The 23,875-nt window shown below is 38.2% G+C and overlaps 2 protein-coding genes across 3 annotated transcripts in view; both read left to right on the top strand.

Annotated features, from left to right (window-relative positions):
• Positions 1–2,662: 2,662 nt before the first annotated feature.
• On the top strand, positions 2,663–6,615 carry psmd12 (proteasome 26S subunit, non-ATPase 12). The gene is made up of 11 exons (XM_028417151.1): positions 2,663–2,880; positions 3,267–3,326; positions 3,524–3,652; positions 3,826–3,933; positions 4,111–4,215; positions 4,372–4,521; positions 4,658–4,792; positions 4,919–5,031; positions 5,259–5,433; positions 5,843–5,920; positions 6,244–6,615. The coding sequence occupies exons 1-11, from the start codon at positions 2,773–2,775 to the stop codon at positions 6,451–6,453; spliced, it is 1,371 nt and encodes a 456-aa protein (XP_028272952.1). The 5' UTR covers positions 2,663–2,772; the 3' UTR covers positions 6,454–6,615.
• An 835-nt stretch (positions 6,616–7,450) lies between these two features.
• helz (helicase with zinc finger) overlaps positions 7,451–23,875 on the top strand; it is a 46,849-nt gene continuing 30,424 nt past the window's right edge. Inside the window, exons 1-16 of one of the 2 annotated variants that reach the window (XM_028417461.1) lie at positions 7,451–7,526; positions 13,461–13,706; positions 14,278–14,314; positions 14,739–14,863; positions 15,144–15,200; positions 15,416–15,464; positions 15,705–15,780; positions 16,152–16,350; positions 16,603–16,710; positions 16,837–16,978; positions 17,898–18,053; positions 18,142–18,412; positions 20,328–20,454; positions 20,563–20,766; positions 21,869–21,999; positions 23,566–23,745. In XM_028417461.1, the coding sequence (XP_028273262.1) occupies positions 13,479–13,706; positions 14,278–14,314; positions 14,739–14,863; positions 15,144–15,200; positions 15,416–15,464; positions 15,705–15,780; positions 16,152–16,350; positions 16,603–16,710; positions 16,837–16,978; positions 17,898–18,053; positions 18,142–18,412; positions 20,328–20,454; positions 20,563–20,766; positions 21,869–21,999; positions 23,566–23,745 (2,090 nt within the window). In that variant the 5' untranslated portion in view covers positions 7,451–7,526; positions 13,461–13,478. Of the gene's footprint in view, positions 7,527–13,460; positions 13,707–14,277; positions 14,315–14,738; positions 14,864–15,143; positions 15,201–15,415; positions 15,465–15,656; positions 15,781–16,151; positions 16,351–16,602; positions 16,711–16,836; positions 16,979–17,897; positions 18,054–18,141; positions 18,413–20,327; positions 20,455–20,562; positions 20,767–21,868; positions 22,000–23,565; positions 23,746–23,875 lie in introns of both variants that reach the window. The other variant, XM_028417452.1, reaches the window with a different exon arrangement.

Raw genomic sequence — 23,875 nt, 5'->3', positions numbered from 1 at the left:
CTAAATGTTTTACAGACGTGTCTTAGATAAATAAAGACATTCCTCAAGATGCCTCAAGACATCATGATAAGACATTTCGTAAGACAGGTCCTAAGATATCTGCAAAAACATGGTGATCGTTTCATCTGCAGTCACACAAAGTTTTCTTTCACTTGTCTCTAGCTCATAATACAAGGAGCAGCTTTTTTCAAATACTCAGCCTGTAATTCAATTCTGACAGCCTGTGTTTATCTTAAACCTAAAACCCTGAAGCTTTAAGGCCATAGGACAGTGACAGGCATTGATGTCAGCAGTATACCAACCAGCATGACCTTATAATGACCCACCAATTACAACAAAAGCTCTGTTGATTAGAAATGAAGAGCTTAGAGCCTGATGTCAGTTGAACTCCCACGGCATGTCAATAATACCAAACAAGTTTGCATTAGGAGTCAATGTATTATTTTCGAGGATCATTGTTGTTTAGAAATGAAGGCCCAATCAGGAGCCATAATTTAATATTGGCAGCGATATTGATGATGACATTTGTGGCCATTTAATGGAAGTAAGACAAAATGCTGATTTCTAAGCCTTTTTCCACATGTGGCAGATTGGAGACACATTCAGTTCAGGCATGTCTGTGCTGATCCTGCACTAGGATCCAACTGATTTTTGCTGTGGGCTTAGGGGCTTTCTCTGCCACGAGCAGGAAAATCACTGACCCACATTAGATTTATTTACAGCAAGCTTTTCAAAACAGGGAACTTGGTACAGGCAGAAGCGTACTCTGCAGATATTAAAGTGACATCTACTGGTGAATTGTTGTTATTGCATCGTGATGTTGTTATGCTCATATTAATTCACAAAGTGCTTTATTCGCCTCCAAAGCCAAGGCATCATAATGATATTTCATTATCAGTGAAATGAATGGTTTATTGTATAACTGTAGTCTCAAAAGTATAGTCCTTGGGTTTTTGTCTTTTTAGATTATAGGAGAGAAAGCCAGTCAACTCTGATATCTTTCTTTTAATGTAAAAAATGAATCTAAAAATAGTTTTCAGCTAAATATAGAGTTGACAAAAGATATACATATTTTTATTTCCCTGCAGTCAATTTATCAGCAATCTCCTTCAAATTAAAATGACTGCCCGAGGATTAAATTAAGGATTAAAGCAGCTCCACAAGAATGAGGGCAATTATTATTGAGTAGTTATCTTGATTTTGAGATCATTGAATCAAATTAGATGTAAAAAATGTCATCCTATGTTTCAAACATACTCTGTCTGACTGTAATGTTCATCAACAAACCAGTGTTAATTTTGGCAGCAATTTCGGATTTAGTTTTTATTTTAGTCTTGTGACTAAAATGTCATTTGATTTTAGTCACGTTTTAGTCATCAACATTTTTAAAGTTTTAGTCTAGTTTTAGTCGACTAAATATCAAATAATTTTAGTCGACTAAATCTGCCTTGGATTTAGTCGACTAAAATTCTATGATATATATTTTTCATGAAATATTTAAGGTTTGATTGTGCAATAAAAACAGGCACAGCTTTAACTTGTGTTATTTGAAACAAACATCTCTTTATTTAATTGCTATTACCTTTTCACAAAAGCAGCAGTGAACAGTGAGCTGCTCTCCCTGAATACACTGTTCAGTCATGACCTTCTTCATGAATCCTCCATAACTACAGCAAAACACTTCAGTGACAACTTAGAAACAGTGCGCATGCTGTAAAACCATCAGCAGCGGTGTCTTCATTTATTGATTTTGTCACGTGTATCTTTGAACGGAAGTTAAGATGACTCGTCTGCAAATGTCGCTTCAGGTTTATTGTTTTTACCGCTGATAGTCGCTCCGCACGGTTTGTAAACCGTCTTGATTGTCTTGAAATTAAACGTGTCTGTGTTGTCTGTTCTCCTGTTTTGTGTGACCATGCATGAGGACGCCTTCTTCCAGCATCGCGGCGCAACGTCCTTACACAGAGAGATCACTTCTGATTGGCTCTCTGCCGCCGTCTCCTGATTCGTCCCTCCCTTTCCACAAACAGAATTTGCTCTGATTGGATCTCGTCTCCATCAATAATTTCGTCTCGTTTTTATTCGTTGACGAAAGTGTCAATCCATTTCGTCTTCGTTTTTGGCACCGTGCGTTAGTTTTTATTTAGTTATCGTCTCGTTTTTATCAGCAAAAAAAGGTCGTTAACGAAAACTATGACGAAAATGATTCGTCAACAAAATTAACACTGCAACAAACATTATAAAAATACAAGCTATCTTTACAGAATGCCTACATAACTAGGATAAATGATAAATTAATTCGCAATCCTTATTTTTAAATATAGGAAGGGATTTTGATATCAAAATGGTAAAGAGAATGTATTATCACTTGGCTGCTACTACTACTGATATTTCTACATTTACCAGAATCTATTTTGTACGCCTTCAATTAATATTCTATTGACTGATTGACAAAGTAATTATAAAACTCTGAGTACATTGTTTATGTGGCTACATCACCCCAATACACTATAGATAAAAATGAACCACGCATTTTTTCTGAACAACTGCTAAGTGAGTTGTTGCAAATAAAAACAGGCCTTTAAATCGCCTACCTGAATAATTCCCGGGGTCCGCAGAGGGTCCTTCAGGCGCCTCGGGCAGCTTTTTGGCTCTTCTGTGATTGGTCACTTCCCAAACTCCGTTCATTTGACAAGCAAAATAGTGCTAGCCTGAGTCCCGTCGCAAGAATAGAATAGCGCTTCACATTATTTGCACTTAAACATCGCAAAGATGTCCGAAGAGCGATCTGAAAGGTCCGATGGAAAAATTGTGAAGATGGAGATCGACTACAGTTCAACTGTAGATCAGCGTCTCCCGGAATGCGAAAAATTGGCTAAAGTAAGCGGACTTTAAAACAGGCCAGCACTGGCTGAGTCATGGTGCATTAGGACCAGTGTGCTAGCATTTAAGCTAACATTACTAGCGTTAGCAGGATCCGGAAACCACTTATAACTTAATATACTAAACATAACTTAGTCACAATGTTAACGAATATTTAACTATAAAAAATGTATAATGACAGTTATCTCCACATTTGTGTTTGTGTGTGTTACCCTCACTAGCATGCAAGTAGTCAGGGCATTGTATTCATTGACATCATCCTAGGCTAACCTGCTAGCATTCCAGAGACTTTTCTATATCCACGAAACCTGATGTAAGTTGAATTTGTCTTCATTATGATCTAAAGTATGGTAAACTGAGATCGTTTATTTTCTCCGCTGCAGGAAGGCAAGTTGCAAGAGGCCGTTGAGAGCTTGTTGTCACTGGAAAAGCAAACCAGAACCGTAAGTCGTTGTATCTGTGGTTGTGCTGTTGTAATGCATATGTATTTCTGAGGTTATCCTTAATGTATCAATAAACATCTCGGAAGCTGAGTTGTAATAATGCTATTTGCCTTTATTTCTCTTATTATGTCTGTTTGTCTATATTTAGGTACATGTCAGATTGTATTCCTTCTTATCTGTCTTCAATCTTTGCCCAGGCATCAGACATGGTGTCCACATCCAGGATCCTTGTGGCTGTGGTCCAAATGTGTTATGAAGCCAAAGACTGGGATTCCCTGAATGAAAACATCATGTTACTCAGCAAAAGGAGGAGTCAGCTCAAACAGGTCAGAAACTTTGTTTACCTTCCATAGTACTTTAGTACTTTAAGCTCTTGTGAAACAAAATTACAGTTAAGAAAATCTGTTAATTTCACTGAAAACCTTACATATATCCTCCAGTCTTTGTCAGGTTTTTGTTGCTGACGCATACATTTATGTTTCGTTTTGTTCTGTTCCAGGCTGTTGCTAAAATGGTGCAAGAATGTTACAAATATGTGGATGCTGTGACTGACCTAAACATCAAGCTGAGACTTATTGACACACTTCGCACTGTGACTGCGGGCAAGGTCTACAATATTTATATCTTTTATCTGATATGCAGTGAACCCAGACATTTGCAGAGCTGTGTTTGTGTTCCTAATTTGTAGATATTTTACACAACTTGATACTGTAGACAGAAACAGAAACATTTTTCCCCCTCTCTAATTTCTTTATAATTCACCAAATTTAATTCTAATTCTCAGATCTATGTAGAGATCGAGCGTGCAAGACTAACAAAGACCCTGGCCGGTATCAAGGAGCAGAGTGGAGACGTCAAAGAAGCAGCTTCCATTCTCCAGGAACTGCAGGTAGGGGACACTTTTTTAAAGTTGCAAATGTTTGAAAATAAAGCACTTGGTTGGAGAAGTAGATTTATCAGTGTGGTATTTTTTCTGTTACCATGTTCAGAAAAAGAATTCATAAACCAATCCCATACTAATTACCCATATGTTTTTACTGGTCAGGTGGAGACATACGGCTCCATGGAGAAAAAGGAGAAGGTGGAGTTTATCTTGGAACAGATGAGGCTTTGCATTGCTGTTAAGGATTACATCCGCACCCAGATCATCAGCAAGAAGATCAATACCAAATTCTTCCAAGAGGAGGGCAGCGAGGTAGGAGAGAATCAATACCTTTTTGTATTTTTGTCTTTCGCAGCTACCTTTTCAACACCTCTTGCAGTATTTTAGCTGTAAAGATGAATATAATATAAATGTAAACACTTTCACTTTTGTCTCATAATCAACTCAGGAGTTGAAGTTGAAGTACTACAACCTGATGATTCAGGTGGACCAGCATGAAGGGTCCTATCTGTCCATCTGTAAGCACTATCGGGCCATTTATGACACCCCCTGTATCCTGGAGGACAGCAGCAAGTGGCAACAGGTACGTGGGCTTTCTCCTGAGGCACAGCATGCAGAGATAACAATGACAGAATATTTCCATCAACAACATAACATTTTTTTTTTTTTTTTTTAACTTTACTTATCTTTTCAATATTTTTGCATTCAGGCCCTGAAGAGCGTGGTGCTGTATGTGATTCTCTCCCCCTATGACAATGAACAGTCAGACCTCGTCCACAGAATCAGTGCAGACAAGAAATTGGAAGAAATTCCTAAATACAAGTAAGACATACTCTTTCCTTTCTTGGCTTGTTGCCACCACTGCATGTTGGCACAAACATACATTTATGTTGCTAGACAACTTTTCCCAGATACTGTGTGACTCTGTGCACATGTAGTTGATAAACATTTGCTCTTTGCAAAGGCAAGAAGGAAAACCAGCCATTGCAGCTTGGGTGCACAAACTTGTGTACAAGTGGATCTTCAATACATTCCTACTCTATTCCCAGGGACCTTTTGAAGCAATTCACAACTATGGAGTTGATGCGCTGGGCCTCCTTGGTGGATGATTATGGGAAGGAACTGAGAGAGGGCTCACCTGACAGCCCTGCAACAGATGTCTTCTCTTATTCAGAGGAGGCAGAGAAAAGATGGAAAGACCTGAAGAACAGAGTGGTGGAGCATGTAAGTTCCACAGTCAACAGCTGATACATCCATTCCGAATGCTTGATGAGATAATTCACTAAACAATTATTCTGCAGCTGTCTTGACAGAAAATTACCTACAAACAATTCAAGTGGTGCTGTGTCTGAATATTTTACCCTGGGTTTAACACACCTTGTAGGTTTTGAATACCACACAATGCAGTGGGGATTTTATTAAATATATGTGGCTAATATATATATATATATAAAAGTAATTCTCTGTTTAGATTGATATAGGCCGACACAGAACAATCCAGAAGTTCTGTGGTAAAAGTGTTCAGTAATGTGTTGTGGATGTTTCTTTTCCCAAACATTGATGTGACCTGGGCAGTCATGTATTATGTTCTGCTGCTAATTTGTATATTAATGGACCTCTGTCATGCCCCTAGAACATCAGAATAATGGCCAAGTATTACACCAGAATCACAATGAAGAGGATGGCTGGACTCCTTGACCTCTCTATTGACGTAAGCAACGATTTTATTAATTCACTCATGAAAAATAAAGATCTTGTTTCAGCAGAAACATGTTTTATCAAAAGGTTTGTCAGTGTGTATGTTTATGTAGAGATCATTAAATGATACCAATTCATGTAAGGGGACTGGTTCCCTAAGAAGTATGCTTTAGGATATATTGTGTCATGACTAAAACAGCCCTGAAATGATAATCAGACATTTTATATCGTCTTGTTAGCAAATGTAAATGTGTGCAGTTACTAACTGGGAAACTATCTTGGCCAAATAAAGAAGAAACTTTTGAAAAGCACTAACATGATGTAATTCCTTGCCAGGAATCAGAGGAGTTCCTCTCCAGCCTTGTTGTAAACAAGACCATCTATGCTAAGGTTGACCGGCTGGCTGGCATCATCAACTTTCAGAGGCCCAAAGACCCCAATGACCTGCTCAACGACTGGTCACACAAACTCAACTCTCTTATGTCTCTTGTCAACAAGACCACACATCTCATTGCCAAGGAGGAGATGATCCACAACCTGCAGTGAAACAAAAACAGTGCATTATATTTGTTTTTCATTCATACTTGAGTTTTTTTTTTCCTTTTGTGGGAATGATAAATATAAGTATATCGGCAGACTGTGTATGCATCCCATTGTCATATAGTAAAAACGGCAGCATACTCACAGCACCCCAGGTTCCTTTTTTTACTGTGCAGTAAAACACTGACAATAAATTGATTTATCTGTCTTTCAAAAGGGGATCTCAAAACCTGTCATTGTAATTTGTAATAAAAGGTTAGCAGATGATGCTGTATAAAAACACCTCTGGAAGTTTTCAATGTGTAGTTAGCAATGTAACCAATAAAGTCCACTCATTTGGTAAACTGATTCATGTGTAATCTGAATGACATGCGTCCTGACATGTAAAGGTATAAACATTTATATATATATATAGAGAGAGAGAGAAGTACATTTTGAAAACTGGACCATATCCGGTTTCTTTTTTTTTTTTAGATCAAAACAATAAATGTAATCCCAAACTTACTTTGTTTAGAGCTAACACACATCCAGATTGAGCAAATTCTGCCTTATGTAATTACATAACAGTGATGGCAAATCTGTTTTTAGGCCTTTAATGGATTTGCTAGTTCCAGGTGGGCAAAAATCTTCTCACTCCTGCCCCTTTATTGTGGTTAATGTATGTGGCCAGCTGTCACATGCAGCTAATTTTATTATTATTATACAAGGAGCTAAAACCACATTCTAACAGCAAACAAAGGCCTGAATTATATAATACACACTCTTCTTTCTAAAATAAAATATGTAAGTAGCTATGGGTGCAAACAAGTTTGAATGGAAATACATTGTCAGCATAAATAACAAATGTAAATAATAATAATAATAAATAAAGCACGTCCTTGCAATCAATAAATAAAATAATAATAAAAATGCTCATTTAAAAAAAGGAAGATCCTGGCCATCTTGGGCCAACATACACACAGACAGACACCCGCGTGCACGCGCGCACGCAGTCCTCTCAACCTTCAGATCTGTACATCCCACTATGCTTTGCGATGGTCTGACAAGTGGATCCAAGATGGCGTAGAAAGTAAAGCTAGGTAAGTGTTGACTTCCCATTTTCAGCCCTTTGAGTTGTCTTTTTCATCACAATGCCACTGACACAAATCCCCTCCATAAATCATTAGGATAATGACGAATGCTTCGAGTTCGTGCATGGATAACAGCACGATGTCATATCAGAAATATGCGCATAAACACCGTGGCAAAATTGCAGGCCCGAAACCGTTTTGTTTCGGCGAACCTAGCTAGCTAGCCTGCTAACATTAACAAACCAGCAAGCTATTCTTGTTGTGAGCTCCCCCCAGTTTGGTTCCAAGAAAGGCCGTGTTTTGGCTAGCAGGCTAACTGTTAGCTACGCATACTCTAGTGGCAGCACTGTTTGGCCCGTGCAAAAGCGAACGATAAGTTAAGCAGCAGTGTGGGGACATTTTTCAGGGCTTTGTAACGCTGCCGTCATCGCTCTGACTTGCAGCAGTCATGACAAGTTTGCCAGACAAACAACAGCTATAACTACACTACTGGAAGACGAAACGGGTCATTTCCAACGTCTGTGATCATTACTGTATGATGTTCTGAAACGTTTTTATTGGGCTCATGTACATTCTGAAGCTTATTAGCCGCGTTTTCTACAGATTGCTGCTGACGATGCTGTCAAGTACGTTATGTCAGAATGAATGTAATTAATGCTCCCTTTACAACTATCATCAGCTATACAACTAGCTTCCTCATGCTCTGTAACGCAGGCGAAGCTGTAGTGGCTATTGTAGGATTCCGAGACTGGACACCAAAAAAAAAATAAGGCTGGATCCCACCCACTGTATCCCGCCAAACTATTTGTTGATGCCTCAATGAGGTGACTCTCTTGAGGCACTAATGCTGAGTAACAACCAGTCCTGCAGTCATAAATAGTAATATGTAACCACTTTTAATTGGAGTAAGTACTCTGTTAAAATTAGCCCTGTTTGGTTTATTTTGGATCCTGTATTCCGGTTCCTCCTCTCAAGCCTTGTGTGCTTGTTCAAGCAACTTTCAACCTTCATTTTGTTATTTCACACATTTTGCAAATGAGATTTTTATTTTGTACGGTTTAATTATTGTAATGACTTTGTAAAGCACTTTTTTTATAGGGGAGAAGTACTTATTCATCCCAAGCTGGGAAATTTCAATGTTGCAACATTCACCATACAATATGTAGATCTTTAGCAGTATAAAAAATGATTTACAAGATATATAGCCATATATGTAAAAGGTGTACTTTTGATACTAGAATGCACAATGGGCTGTGTGCAGACATAGGGAGTGGAACATAAGAGGCCCTAGAAAGAAATGGTATATGTAATATTATAGTGTATGATAGAGGCTTCAGCTAGTCTCATAGTATACAAGGTTACATTGCCATGCAGTATAATCGCAAAATACAGGATTGTATATCTTTTTATCATTGCTAGGCAATGGCAATCAAACTCCGTACGTTTTTTGGCGCAGCGTATCTTCAGCATACATTAACCGATTTCAGCCATTCAACTATCAAAATGTTAAGCAATTTCGGTCCTTCCCATCAGCATTCAAAGCAATGCTTCAGCTGCAGCAATCAAACTTGCATTTTCTTCAGGAAATGCCCTTTTCTAGTTAGTGTTTAAATCTTTATAGGAAGTGAACTCATCAGCAGGTCACTTTTTGTCTTCTGGAAGCAATGACATCAACAGGCCTGTCATGTTTTGTCAGTTATATAAAACAGTAAAGAGTTAACTGCTTAGGGCATACACCTTACTCATTGTGTTCATGCTTGCTTTGTTCCAAAACATGTACCTTCTGACTGAGGAGATGATGTACCGCGTTCAGCAAACATTACATGTCAGGGGAAGAATATTATGTCTGGCAAAATATTGAATTTATTTCCATGTTATTTGTTAATTTTGAATGAAGTCACCGCCCTCAAAAGTTATGCTGTTATGAGAAATGTGTATATTGTGGTCCTGAGAGATGAGAACTGGCTGAATTAGAGGCAGTGCCAGTTGGCCTAGAGCCTGCTGTTAGAAGCATGGTTGCCTGTTGCTGGGTATTCAAGATGTAACTATCTGAAGCAGTTTTTGCAAGGATAATGTGTTCTTATTTGTACTCCTTTTGCAAACTTGGTTTTGATAACACCAAATGAAAGCGCTTCAACAAAACACAGTATCTGTTGTTAATACTTGTATCATACTGTGCATTAGAACAGTAGTTATTCAGTCACAAATATACATAAAACTGCTTGGCTTCCCTGTTTTACTGTTTCGTTTGAAGGAATGAGAATCAAAAGCTGAATTCCAGGCTGTGGGAAGTGCTTGGATGGAAATTCAGCATCAGCTAATTGTTGCGGAATTTTAATTAGCAGCTGAAAGTTTGTTTTGCCAGCCATCTTTGTACATAATAACCATAATAGGCAGCATTTTTGTGAATAAAACTCTTTATCTGACACCAGAAGTTTCAATGCCAATGGTGAGAACAGTGAAGTGGAAATGGGACCAATAGTTACTAGGCTATTGGCCAAGGTTGAGCATTTCAGGCTTTGGTGTTCCCCAGCAGGTCACAGTGTACCCACCCTCTTTTAATCTGTGCTGGTTTGTTTGAAGGGGGGCACACTGCTTCATGTTATTTCAGTATGCTTTTGCCTTGTGGCAAAATAAAAACAGCCACTGAAAATTTTAATTTTGCACTATGCATTTTAAGCTTTCCCAAGGGTTTCCTGTCTGGTCCTGACCTTGTTTTGTGATCACACTTTTGGATGGTGTCCCACATGAAATAGTAATGCACTTTATCTCAAAAGTCTCTCTCTCTCTCTCTCCAGTTTAATGATAAAGTACTTCATATCTAATGTGAAGGAATGAAAATGTATCTTATTCTGCACATGCCAAGGGAAGTGGTGTTACAAAATCTGACATCCTGGATTCTTACTGCCTGGGTCATTGCTAAGTCTCATGGAAAAGCTGTAAAAGTACTTTGAAATGGCTTTGTCAATTTTTACATGCTGTAGCCTAAAATCTAAAAACACTGATTCAGTTAACAATTAAATGATTTTCTACTAATTAAATATGTTCCCTTTTATGCTCTGTGGCCTCTTCCACACAGAACAAAGGATTGTTATGTCTTACATTTGAATATGGTATTTATGATTAGTTAGTAGGTGTCCTTAAGAGGATGCTGTTCTTCTGACAGAGCCCCTTTTTGATTCTACAAACTTGTATACTAAACTACACTCACTAGCAAAGCTGTTAAAAACTAATTTGGATAATGTCGATGTTCCAGACTTTATAAGTCTTGTCTTTGTTCTGTTTTTGAGATAGTAACTGAGTAAATGTTTATGTACATGAGCTACTAATTTTGCCTACTGTTACTCCCTTACTTTCCACATATGTGCCGGATATACAAATTAGTGTGCATTTTTAAAAAGCAAGCATTAGGAAATCCTCCCATTGCTCGCTGTTGTCACTTTGTGTTGATCCACATATTACATAACAAACTAATTCATCACAAATGTGCTTAAATAAGTCCTTTTAGTGCACATAAGGATAATGTGTTATCCAAAGTATAAACCTTGTGGTGCCCATTAGCTCTGTGTCATTGACATACTTCCTTCTGCAAACTCTTCATTACTTCACACTATCTAGTCTCAGTCAAGCACTTATACTCTTCTTTTATTAATTATGCTCCAAGTCCAAAGTCAGATGACACTAGCCAGTTGACTCCACCATTACTGACTTTAGACCTAATGCTTCAAGCTTCTCACATGACCTTGTTTTTTTAGTTTATTGCAAATATAGTTTCATTTACAGTGTGTATGAGCAGAGGCACCATGAGTAAGGTACTGTATGTTTCAATTAGGCTTGTGCAAAATCATATCGTGTGCAATTAATCGTCAGAAAAATTGTCACCGATTAATATTTGCCACTTACCGATTACGGTGATTAGTGCCTCGTCACGTTGACATGCATTAGGGTGATGTTTTGGTTGTTGGCATAGTAACTTGATTTTTGACCGTATCAAAAGAATGAACTCCGATCTTCATTTACGGACTCCACAGCAAGATAGGTAACATTACAACAGCGAAGTCTCCTCCAGCAGATATTGGAAAGAATTCCACTCTATCCACTATACAATCCGCGATGCATTTAGTCAGTTTGCTGCTTACGACCAAACTAAGCGCTGGAAGTACATAACGCAAGTTGATTTGCACAGACATACATTTAAATGTGAAATTGTCCGGTTTGTTTGTTTTTTCTGCTGCTGTTCTACAGTATGAGTGAAAACATGCACTAGTGTGTGACATATTCCAGTCACAGGTTAATTTGCACAGACACTTTATTTAACTTGAAATAATCACTGATGTGACTTTTCTGAACTTATTTGTCCTGTTTAACTTTAATGTTGACATGCACTGCTTTGTGACCTTAAGATAAGAACATTTGAAGGACAAAGTGACTTTAAACATTTGCTTCATTATTATTTTAAAACAGTTTGTGCATCTGTTATCAATACATATTTCAAACATGGCTGGTTGGTGACTAATCACTACTTACCAGCTTAACCTGTTAGAATGAAGTAGTTAACTTGACTGATGATTTGTCGGTATCATGCTAGAACACTGTGCCGATTTAGAGTCAAAAACAATAGTCATTAATTAATCGTCAAATTAATCGTTATCGGCTAAATGCCACAATTAATTGTGATTAATTTTTTTGCCAATATCGCCCAACCCTAGTTTCAGTGCAGGCCAAGGATTCAGTTATTTACATGTCTAGGAACATTTTGATTAGATAAACACATTGTATTTTTTGAAGTTCTTTCAATAACTACAGTGAGTTCCTGTGATTTTTGGATATTACATGCCATGGCCTTGTAGAAACAAAAATACGCTTTATTATAAATCAAACCCCTTTGTGATTTCGCACAATTTCTTTTAGTCTCGCAAACTAGAGATTTCTTTGCATGCATTTACGGTATATTGATTGATTGTTGCCATTAACCTCAATAAACTGCATTTCTCAATTGTGACTTCTGAAGTCCTTAGGACCTTTAAATGAAGGCAACTCTGCAGAGAACAGAAATTACCTGGGTTTTAACTCGAGTGGCACTCAATGTGGCACTATTATTTAATTTTTATACTTTTGCACAGTAGTGTTGCAATAGAAAAACTTAACAATTGGTGGTCCTGGAGGTTCCACATCTTTCTGTCTCAAAATTTGTGCAGTCCAGAAAGGCCTGTTGCCCAACAAGTTGGGACATCCCTAAAATGTCTTTGTAGGGATTATAAATGTTGTATAAACATTTTATAAGTGTATGATACATTTACAAGTGTCGTAATTGATCCATTGATATTAAATTTGCAACAGTAAAGTGAAAGGATCTCAATACTTTTTGAATCCACTGTAGGTGTGTGTAGGGGGAAGCTTCTTTGTTTTTATTTTCTGTGATTGTATAACTTGATGTGCAACACTTACAAAAACTTAGTAATGATGTAAGTATGGCCTATTTACATCAGACAAATCTGATGCACTTGAAGTTACAGAAAAATTGTCTTGACATACTGCCTTATGGCTATGTAAATTGAATCATTTGAAGATTGGGATTTCTTTCTTTTTTTGTAAAATTTTTAGACATTGCAAAATGTATGTACTTCCTGGCAGAGATTTAACAGAGATTATATCTTTAAGATCAGTTAAAGAAAAGCCTCTTGACATTGCTCTTGTGCTTTCACATATTGTGCACTGACTTGCTTCACAGTAAGAAAATAGAACGCCCTGCAAGGGTGGGTACCATGTCATCTACGTCTTGTCATCTGGAGTAACATTGGAAAGTTGTGGGTTTGGCAGTCTCATCTGGGACCCTGTTGCCAAAAAGGAAAAAAAAGAACATTTCATTCTACCAGCCAGGCAACCCTAGTTGCTGAAAGCATGTTCATCTTTTTGTGTTGGTCTTTGTCCTCTTCTGTCTAGATGTTTTGTCCCTGAGTCATGGCGGACAGGAGAGCGGAGAAGTCATGTGAAGAAGCCAGCAGATCGTTAGCTAGGAGGGAGTACGAGGCGGCAGTCAGCCACAGCACAGATGCCCTGGTGGTCCTTACACCCCAAGCCCCATCCTCCAGTGCCCCAGTCCCGCCGAGCCCTCCATCCGTTGTTGCCGCCACTGGACCCCTTCGCAGCCGTGCCCTGCTCTATCGGATTGCTGCCTTCTTGCAGCTGGTGAGGACACTTGATGCCTAAGTGTTGTTGCTGCACTGGCAACCATATAACCTATAATCTATGAAGATCCCTGTCTTCTCTACTCTCTTCCTGCTTTGTGGCCCCTAAATTCTTTCAATTTTTCATTATCAACTAGTTATTGCCAGTATGCAGAACATGATATTTGGTTGACTTTTTCAGCACAGTGAGGGATTAGTAAATAGTTAAAGAATTTATTCATGTCCCTAAATTATTACATTATCCTGAAATAACATAGACTGTCCATTTTGATTTAAATCAATTGTTGTACTCTAGAGTCACTGGGGCAGTTACTGTGAATAGAAGGTCGGGAATGAGTAAATGAAACCCCATCTTTTAGTTCTCTGTGGTACTGTGTACAATGTTATCTTTCCTGAATACTAAAATTACACTAGTTACTTAAGCCCTAAGATTATGGAAACTGCTTAAGTCCTATAATGATAGTGTGAGGCAAAGATAGCCGTTCTTGGAGCTTATGTGAAGCTCTGACCATCAAACTCAAAGCATTCCCATGTGTTTGGATTGCCATCATTTTTTTTCTTTATGCCAACAGAAAAACTATGATGAAGCAGATGAAGACTGCAAACATGGTGAGTAGCACTTGCAGCCATCTGCCATCATTACTGACTATATAGTAATCTGTTTTTTTTAACCTGTGTTAGACAAAGTTTAAATATGTCTTGATTTTTCAGACATGAAAGACAGAAGCTGAGAAACTAATATTATTGGTCATTGGTTTGCCTCAATTTCTAAAATGATGATATGCAATAGACTAGGATAATGCTGAATAGTTTGTGCCACACCACCAATATACACCACCTGCTTTTGGTCTCAATAAAACTTTCTAAAACATGACAAAGTAAAAAAGAAAATGTTGACACTATTTTTAACTGTTTACAAGTCTCCAGAGAACCCTTACACATACTATTAGCAAACTAAAGTAACCTACATTAACAGTATAGGAAATGAATTCTCTCCCTACCTGTTCCCTCTGTATTTTTTATCCTTTCCTAGTCCTGGCAGAAGAAATTGCCAGGGGAGGTGGTTCGCTACAGGCCAGCTTGCGCTCCATGTTGTTGGATGGCAGCCTGCAGGAGGTGGCCAGCATCCTTTCAAAAGCCTTGTATGGAGAGCCAATGGTATGATTAATCTATTTACAACACCGCGTTTCATATATAGTGACAAATGTAAAGAAGACTGTATAAACTGTTAGGAAACCATGTAGGGCTCGGGTGGGCACTTTAACATGCTGACATAGTAATTTCTTCACTATCAGGTGCTCATTGTTTGACTTATACTGTACTGTTGTGGTATTAAAGTTGATTGACTGCATGTAAGCACCAAGAAAATGTACTGAACATGTACTGGAAGTGCTCATTTGCTGTATGCTTTAACAAGCATCATTTCCTTCTATTATAGAATGGTATAGTTGCAAAAGACCTGACCAGATTAAAAATGCTCTTCTCTGAAGTAGAGGTAAGTGCTTGTTTTTTCTTAGTCTCGTTTCCTCACATCTCTTCTGGTGTTTGTTGATTTTGCCGATGATGGTTTATTGCTTGCACAATCATAAATATTCTCTATGACCAGATTTTGGTGCTTTATTAATTATTTTGTGCTCTCTCCTGCCTTGCTGGTTTTTGTTATGAATTTGTTGCACATGTGTGTTTAAGTCAAATCTCTGTCTCTGTCAGGCCATAAATAACGGAATGGCACCAGAATACACAGACGATCAAGATGAAGGTGAGGAAACATGACAATGACTTGATTTGAAAGAATTCTCTCAACTTAGAAAAACAAGTACATCACATGTATTTACAACGCAATAAATATTATTACAATGGGAGAGCCTTTTCTTTATTCAGCCTGTTGGCATCTTGAGCACATTCTAAACCGGTTACCTGCTTGCTAAAGCCAATCCTCTGATGCTTTTAGAGACTTTGGCTCAGTGTCATTTTGACCTTTTGGCTGGTGTATTGACAGAGGTCCAAGATGGCTGGCAGTTCCGGCCTCCTCCCAGAGGAGTCACCAGCAGTGAGGAGTACACCCTGTGTAAAAGGTAATATGAACTGCCTGCAAAGTATTGTATAGGAAAACTTAGATGCTGTGTCTGCCACTTAAGAACGGACAGAATTACACTAGAGGGCTATACATTTTTTGATTTATGAAGGAAACTTAAATTTTTAATTGTGTCTGTCATTGCACTGGAGGAATCTTTTTACACTAGTATATGTTGTTTTGTTAGAATGTGTCAAAATAGGTACTGTGTATACAACTTCAATTGCTTCGCAATTGAGCCAGGTTCTGAATTTACAGAAGTATAGTAGTTTAGAAAGCTGTTCTTAAATTCTTAAAGTAAACGGTTAGCTGAGTAACTGATTACTAGTAGTTTTAGCACAACTTCAACATCCCTGTTTGCCTTTCCTATAGGTACTTGGAGCAGGGTCTGTGTCGGTATGGGGCCCAGTGTACATCAGCTCACTCGCAGGAGGAGCTGATGGAGTGGCAGAAGCGCTATGCGTCACGCCTCATCCGCCTCAAACAGCAGCAGGAGAGCAAACACTTTACAGAAAACTACATGGAGACCCTAATAGAGAAATGGATGAACTCCCTCTCCCCAGAGAAAGTGGTGAGTGGCTTTGTGGTGTGTGCAAGCTCAAGAGTGGCTCAGTTAGTAGAAAGCATTTGAGATACTGTGGAAGAGTGAAGGTTCACTTCCTAGCAGGGCCACACAAACTTGTACCGATTTGTGACGTATGTGACAGTGTGTAATCTTGCATTTAATTATATTTTATATACAGGAGTGACTTCCACCAGTGGGTGAATAAATTCACAACAAAGGTTGCTAACTTTTTTGTTTTTTTGGCTATTTTCTTTTTAGCTAAGTGACAGTTTAGAAGGAGTGAATGTAGAGACCAGCTCCAGCCTTTCTGTCACCGTCACTACCAAAAAATCCTCCCACTCCTGGATCTTCTCCTTGTTGTGCAAGGTAGGATGAAGTATTTGTTATGTTAGTTTTTGTATGCTTGTCACTCCTCCTCAGGTCTGTATATTAATCATTTAATCTTATTGTTGTGTTTGATCTGATTATCTTCCTATTGCTCTCTTTTACTAGCCGGCTAGAAAACTGTATCGCATTGCTCTGCTCTATGATGCCCATCGACCACACTTCTTCATCACAGGCGTGTCAGCTGGGGAGCGGCTCCAAGCCGTTCCAAAAGCCTGCCAAGAGTGGACTACAGGAGAAGACACAGGAGGTGTGTGATGAATAAATATACATAACCAAAATCAGATTTTTTTGGTGACTGTAACTGATTTTCTGTATTAAATGTCTAGCTGAACATTATGATTTTATTTAGAAAGGTGTTGTCACTAGGCTTGTGCAAAATTGTATCGTGTGCAATAATCTTCAGAAAAACTGTCACCGATTGATATTTGCCACTTATCGTTTACGGCGATTAGTGCCTCGTCATGATGTCGCATTTTTGTGTGCGACGTAGTCTCACCATCACCTGCGCGCATGTGAGCCCACAATGACAATAATGGCGGAAGGCAGTGGTATTCAGTTAAATGATGCAGGTTGATTTGCACAGACATACATTTAAATGTGAAATTGTCCGTTTTTTTTCTGCTGCTGTTCTACAGTATGAGTGAAAACATGCACTAGTGTGTGACATATTCCAGTCACAGGTTAATTTGCACAGACACATTTTTTTAATTTGAAATAATCACTGATGTGACTTTTCTGAACTTATTTGTCCTGTTTAATTTTAATGTTGACATGCACTCCTCTGTGACATTAAGATAAGAACATTTGAAGGACAAAGTTACTTTAAATGTTTGCTTCATTATTATTTTGAAGCAGTTTGTGCATCTGTTATCAATACATATTTCAAACATGGCTGGTTGGTGACTAATCACTACTTACCAGCTTAAACTGTTAGAATAAAGTAGTTAACTTGACTGATGATTTGTCGGTATCATTCTAGAACACTGTGCCGACAGTAACATGTAAGTGCAATTGTCATCAATTAATTGTCAAATTAGAGTTGGAGAAGGGTGTGAGGTTTTCCTAATTTCATTTTCATTTTGATTTATTTAAAGTGCCTGTTTTGTTTTATTAACAATGTAATGCAAGTGTCAGTGCACTCACAGTAAACTTTGTGGTTCTGACAGTGGCAGCAGACAATGGCCTGGACCACTGTGTCTACAAGGTAGCAGTGGGCTTCAGCACAGAGATCTTTGGTACCTTCCGACAGACCATCGTCTTTGACTTTGGCTCAGAACCTGTGCTGATGCAGCGAATAATGGTGGATGCTGCCTCAATTGAAGGTATGATAAAAGCAAAGTGTTTTATGTTATTGTCTTTGAAATAATTTACATCAATTAATCACCCATTTTCTTGGTATTTGTGTACCAGACCTAGAACACTTAATGGCAGCCAGGCAGCAGCTCTTAATGACTGCAAAGCGCTGGGACTCTTCCTGTAAGACCATCGTAGAATTCATACCCAATGAGACGATGGGTGAACTGGAGCGCAGCCTCCTTTCCCGCTATCAGATACCTCTTTCGGCCGACCAGCTCTTCACCCAGTCAGTCCTGGACAAGACTCTGACCAAAGACAACTATCAGGCCCGACTGCATGACCTGCTCTACATAGAGGAGATTGCACAATACAAGGAAGTTAGCAAGTGAGTATACAAATATTCAGGGCATCTTGCCACTAAAATAATTTTTCCAAAAATACCAAATCAAAATACGGATTTAATATATATAAAAACCTGTACAGGACTTTTGGTATGTCAACATAAAACCAATACCCTGTGTGCATTTTGCATTATGAAATGTTAACTTACCACAAGGTGTCAGACTTTACCTTCCTTGTAAATGTGCTTTGAGTGTTCATAGAGAGGAAGAATGTGTATTTCACTGAATGCTTTTCTTAGAGTGTCAGAGCCACATCTCAGTGATTGCTATGAGGTGGATGAGGAGAAGTGTTTTTTCTTTCATTAGAATAGACAGTTGCCTTTACAAACAACACCATCTGAAAACTGTGTACCTGCTGTGTTCCACTCCTGTAACTTCGATGTTAGTTCAGGTCATGTTTCTTTTTAAAAGCTTGAAAAAGGAAACTGGTAACAAGTCCAGGTGACCTGTTTTAAGCTGTTGAATGATCATGCTGCTGACGACAGGTCACATTCCAGTATCTGTTTCTGGGAATTCCTGAGTGAACTAACTGCATTAGACTAGACCCATTTCCAGCTTTTTAATGTTCGTATTACCTTGACGGTTTTTACTAAACCATTGCCATTTGAATGGACTCTCTTTCTGTGATTACTTGCAGCTTAAAATATACTTTTAATCTTTTTTTCTTCAATGTGCATATGAATAATCTCTTCTGTTAAATCATCCATGTTATAAAATGCTTTCTGCCATCATCTAAATGCAGCCTATAAATATAATACAGTAGTTTAAAAGTCACCAGTAGTTTTGTTGTTTTAGGAAAGTTGTAACAACTTATATTAATATAATTGTTTCCCTTTATATTGTTTATGTTTTCTTTATTAGAATATAACCACAAAAAAACAGAAATGTGCAGGGCGTATTGAAGAAAGTAAGGAAATCAGTGTCTTTAGGGCTGGATGCTCAAGATGTGTTATTCTAGCTTTTGAATGTTTTGAAGAATCAGGAGAGATCAAGTAGACAAAAAGCAGCCAAGAACCTTTTTTCTCTCTTTCTCATGGCTGCTACCCTTCACAAAGACCATTCCTGATCAAGCTTCTTTTCTGACTGTGTTGTAATAAAGGCTTAGTTATATAAGAGTTATATGTAGTCATTACAACTTTGCTAAAACAACAGCACCATATTTCTGTTACTGTAACCTTGAAGTATAATATTTTGTTGCTTTGTGAGAATACAATCTGCCCTTTTGTCAATCTTGAATCAGGCCACATAAGGCATAGCTGATTATTCGAAGTGAACATGAAGGGAGTGTAGGACCAAGAGTTCCCATTTGCCTGTTTTTGACAGTCTGTCCAGAAAGACACATAAACAATCCCTTCAGTTGTGTAACACCACTAGTTGACAAAGAACTACAGAATATATTAATGTATCTGCACATGCCAGTCATGCATCAGAGTTCATTACCGACATTGCTTCCTATTTCATCATGTCAGATCTAATAGAGGCCAGAAAGACTGTCAAAAACTTAGTCTACAACTGAATTTATATTTATATTTATTTCTGAATTTATAAGTGTTTCAATTTTCCACTAAATATGCACATGGATAAACTTTGGCCCAGTGGTGGTTTTGGTTTTTCTCTCAAGGACCATCTTATTTAGAATCATTTGGCTGTTTTTCTGGGTTTTTACTTACAGCATTGTATTTAAATAGCCTTACATTTCTGACTTTTGACATTTATGACTTTTTGAGGCTTTTACAAGATGTTAATAGGAATTATTTTGCCACTAATCACATTACTGTATCTGTAGTAAAATGATTACGGTAATTTGTGCTGGAGTCGCATAAGAATTTATTGTTGTCCTTCCTTTAATTGTCTGAGAATTTATGTCAACCCATCACCAACATAATGTTTGTCTCCCAGGTTTAACATCAAGGTGAACCTGCAGCTGGTCAGTAGCTTTATGCTGACTGGCATTTCCGTTGGAGCAAAGTATGCCCAGAATGGACAGCTCTTTGCACGCTTCAGACTGACTGAAACACTTTCTGAGGTAATTGGAGTGGATGTCATATAGCCTACACTGCCTTTTCACTACTATTTAGTGGCATTTGTAGCCCCAGGTATCAAGTAAGTAACTATTGTTAAATTTCTTTCCTAGGACACATTGGCTGGGCGGCTAGTGATGACAAAGGTTAATTCAGTTCTGCTGCTACCGTTGGGGATCAGCAGCCAGCCACCTCCTGGGGTCAAAGAGCGTGTATATGAAGCTGTGATTGAGGAGAAGACCAAGGATTACATCTTCCTAAGGATCTGCAAGGACTGCTGTGAGGAGCTTGGGCTACATTCTGACAGAGAAATCCAGGTATGATTGCCACTTGCTTAAACAAGTTCTATAACTGTCCACAATCACCTTCCTGACATAAAAAGTACTGATACATAAGGGTAAATTATCTCTTTTTATAAAAGCATCTTTGTGGTTAATGAGTCATACAATTTTACAGAGGTTTACAGGAAAACCTTTGTGTGCTTGTTTATCTGAGTAAGCTTTAGCTATCCAGTGTACCGGTAGATGAAATCACTTTTTTGACTAACTTCAGAAACCTTTGCTTGATAATTTCCTTCTCTCCAGCATGAACATTGTCAGAGGAAACAAAGCACTGTGTTAAAACAGTATCAAAACAACCCTCATTCTAATACTGCGGAAACATAATCTTTTTTTTTTCCTTCTGCATATGCTTCTCCTACACCTTATGTGCTACAATTGAATTTCCCTACCTCTCTTGCGGGTTCAATAACTACACCACCTTGATATTTCATTCCTTTCATGCTCCTGCAGATCTCTTGTATTTGTTCTTTTTCTCTTGATTTGTCTTTTTTCCATTTTCTTATTATGTTGCTCTTTCTTCTGTCCCTCTGATTCTCACACTCCCATCTCAATAGCGAGAGTTACAGTATATTTCACTTGAGTCTTGAGATGACTGATTGTATGTGCCTGTTGAAGATGAATGATTAAATAGAAATGTAGATTAAAAATGGGCCAGTGTTTAACCTTTTCAGCTGTGGCACAACACAATGTAGGAAAGATTTTGATGCCATTGTTGCAAGGGTTAGCTTTTGTACATAGTTTCTCTCTTTGGGAGAACCTATGTTCCCATGTTGCTGCTGTCATCATAAAAGAAAAAAGTGTTTAACAGATATGAATATTTGTATAAGGATTTTAATGTATTTTTAAATAGATGCACTTTGATTTTTTGTGATGGTGACAAATCAATATCCGTAGCATTCTTATGTGTCCTTACAGCAGTTTTTTGTGTATTTTTAACGTATTTTTTCTATATGACTATTTTTAAATACATACAATTATTAGAGAATCATGAACTTCTATGCCATGTTGACATAACAAAGTATCTTTGATCTGGAGATGACTGTATATGATTGGGTAGATAAACAAAATCTCATTTCAGGTGGAGCTCCAGTTTCAGCTGAACAGACTGCCACTCTGTGAGATGCACTATGCCCTAGATCGCATTAAAGATAACACCATCCTTTTCCCTGATGTTAGCCTTGTCCCCACCATCCCCTGGAGCCCGAACAGGTAACTGTTATTTTATTCATAGTCATGCACATACATAAAAATCAAGCTTAAACATACATTGTTAAAATCCATGCATTATACGTTGGCATTCTTTTTCTTCTACTAGGATATGAAAAATCAAATCACACATGGACATACACATAAATTGCTGGCTGGCAGAGTTTTTGAAAAATGTTTCAATGCTGCTTGTGCACACAGTAAATATGACTAATCCTGCACCAATGTATTATACAAACCTTCCTTTTAATACCTGTAAACCACATTAGTATGACAAATACCCTCACAGAGGGGACACCACATCCATTCCAGACTGAACATCCCTCGCTTTGCTGGCTCTGGTTGTCTATTGAGAAATTTGAGAAATTTTTACAGCTTCTAACAGCTTTGGATATCTCTCTCTGAAGTTGGACAGGTGAGAGAAGCGAGGCAGTAATCTTTATTGACAAGAGCAAAAGTCAAATATAATCCTCAGATTTTTTTTTTCAGCAGCAGCTTTATCTGGGCTTCAGAATAGGATTTGCGTACACTTTTGTCTTAATTGGAATTTGAATAAGCAATGTTTTAAATGTGGACCAAGAAACAAATTCAGCTTAAGCCCACAGTTTTCTTTAAGCTATTCTTAAGTATGGTCTGTGACTGTCAAGCATCACAGCATGGTTTTAAGGTAGAAGGTTATAACTTGGCAGTACAGCAATTACATCTTTATAATATAATTTGGTTTTTACTTGCTCACTTATCTCTCATATTTGACTTTAATCAATGTTATTCCTAGACTTTCTTGGAAAACAAAAAGGCACCTAATGAACCTGAATAAATCTTATATGGTTGCATTACAGTGATAAATTGGCTTTTGTGCCACTCATGCCCACCACTGAGCAAGAAGTCCAATTTGTCCTAATTGGTTACGTTTAGTAAGGTTCAGGTTTAGTGGTTCAGTCCACACAACATGGAAAAGGACAAAGAGATGAGCCTTTTCATAATGCCTAACACTAGACATTGATCTCATCCATCACATACTTGCACTCTGAACATTGAGAAATTTCTCTGGCCCCCAGCTGTATGTCTCGGTTGGAGTTCGCTCAGTTGGTGTTGGATTTAAAGCTTCAGAAGACACAGCCTTTATAATGAGGACAGTGATGGTTAGAGACAAACACAGGAGGTGCTTGCACAATAACTCAGACAGTATCAAGTATACGAGTATATGAAATTATATATGCGAATCACTTTATCCTACCCACATACACATTTCTCTGTCCGTTTATCTTTGCCACCTTTGTTTCTTGGCTGAATGGCATCCATGCCTGTTACACATGTAAGTGGAAATGCATCAGCATCCATTCTGTATCTTCTTTGCTGTGTAAACACTTAAATATGACACTCTCATTATTCTGGCTTGAGTTGACTTGAACAAAATAGGCACATCATAGTAAACAGCATAATATAATACAAATCTTGTCCCCAGTCTGAGATGTGTAAATAATAAATGCTTAACAACTGCTATTTGGAGATAAAAGTTCAAATGACAGGCTAGTCTTCTAACCATGTTTTCCCTTCCTCTGCTTCCAGGCAGTGGGATGAGCAACTGGATCCCCGTCTGAATGCCAAGCAAAAAGAAGCCATTCTGGCCATCACCACACCCATCACCATCTCCTTGCCCCCAATCCTCATCATTGGGCCCTATGGTACTGGCAAGACCTTCACCCTGGCACAGGCTGTTAAGCACATCCTCCGCCAGGACCACAGCAGGTCTGTATATGTTTGTGGCTTTTATTTTATTTTACTTTTTTCTTTTTCGGAATCAATTATGAAAATCTGTTTACGTTCATTTCCACACCCTCCTCCCTAACCCCTCATATACAGCATGGGGTTGTGGTGA

The sequence above is a fragment of the Parambassis ranga genome, chromosome 1 (assembly GCF_900634625.1).
Source record: "Parambassis ranga chromosome 1, fParRan2.1, whole genome shotgun sequence".
In the NCBI taxonomy this organism is placed as follows: Eukaryota; Metazoa; Chordata; class Actinopteri; family Ambassidae; genus Parambassis; species Parambassis ranga.
This window is presented reverse-complemented; position numbering and strand designations above follow the sequence as displayed.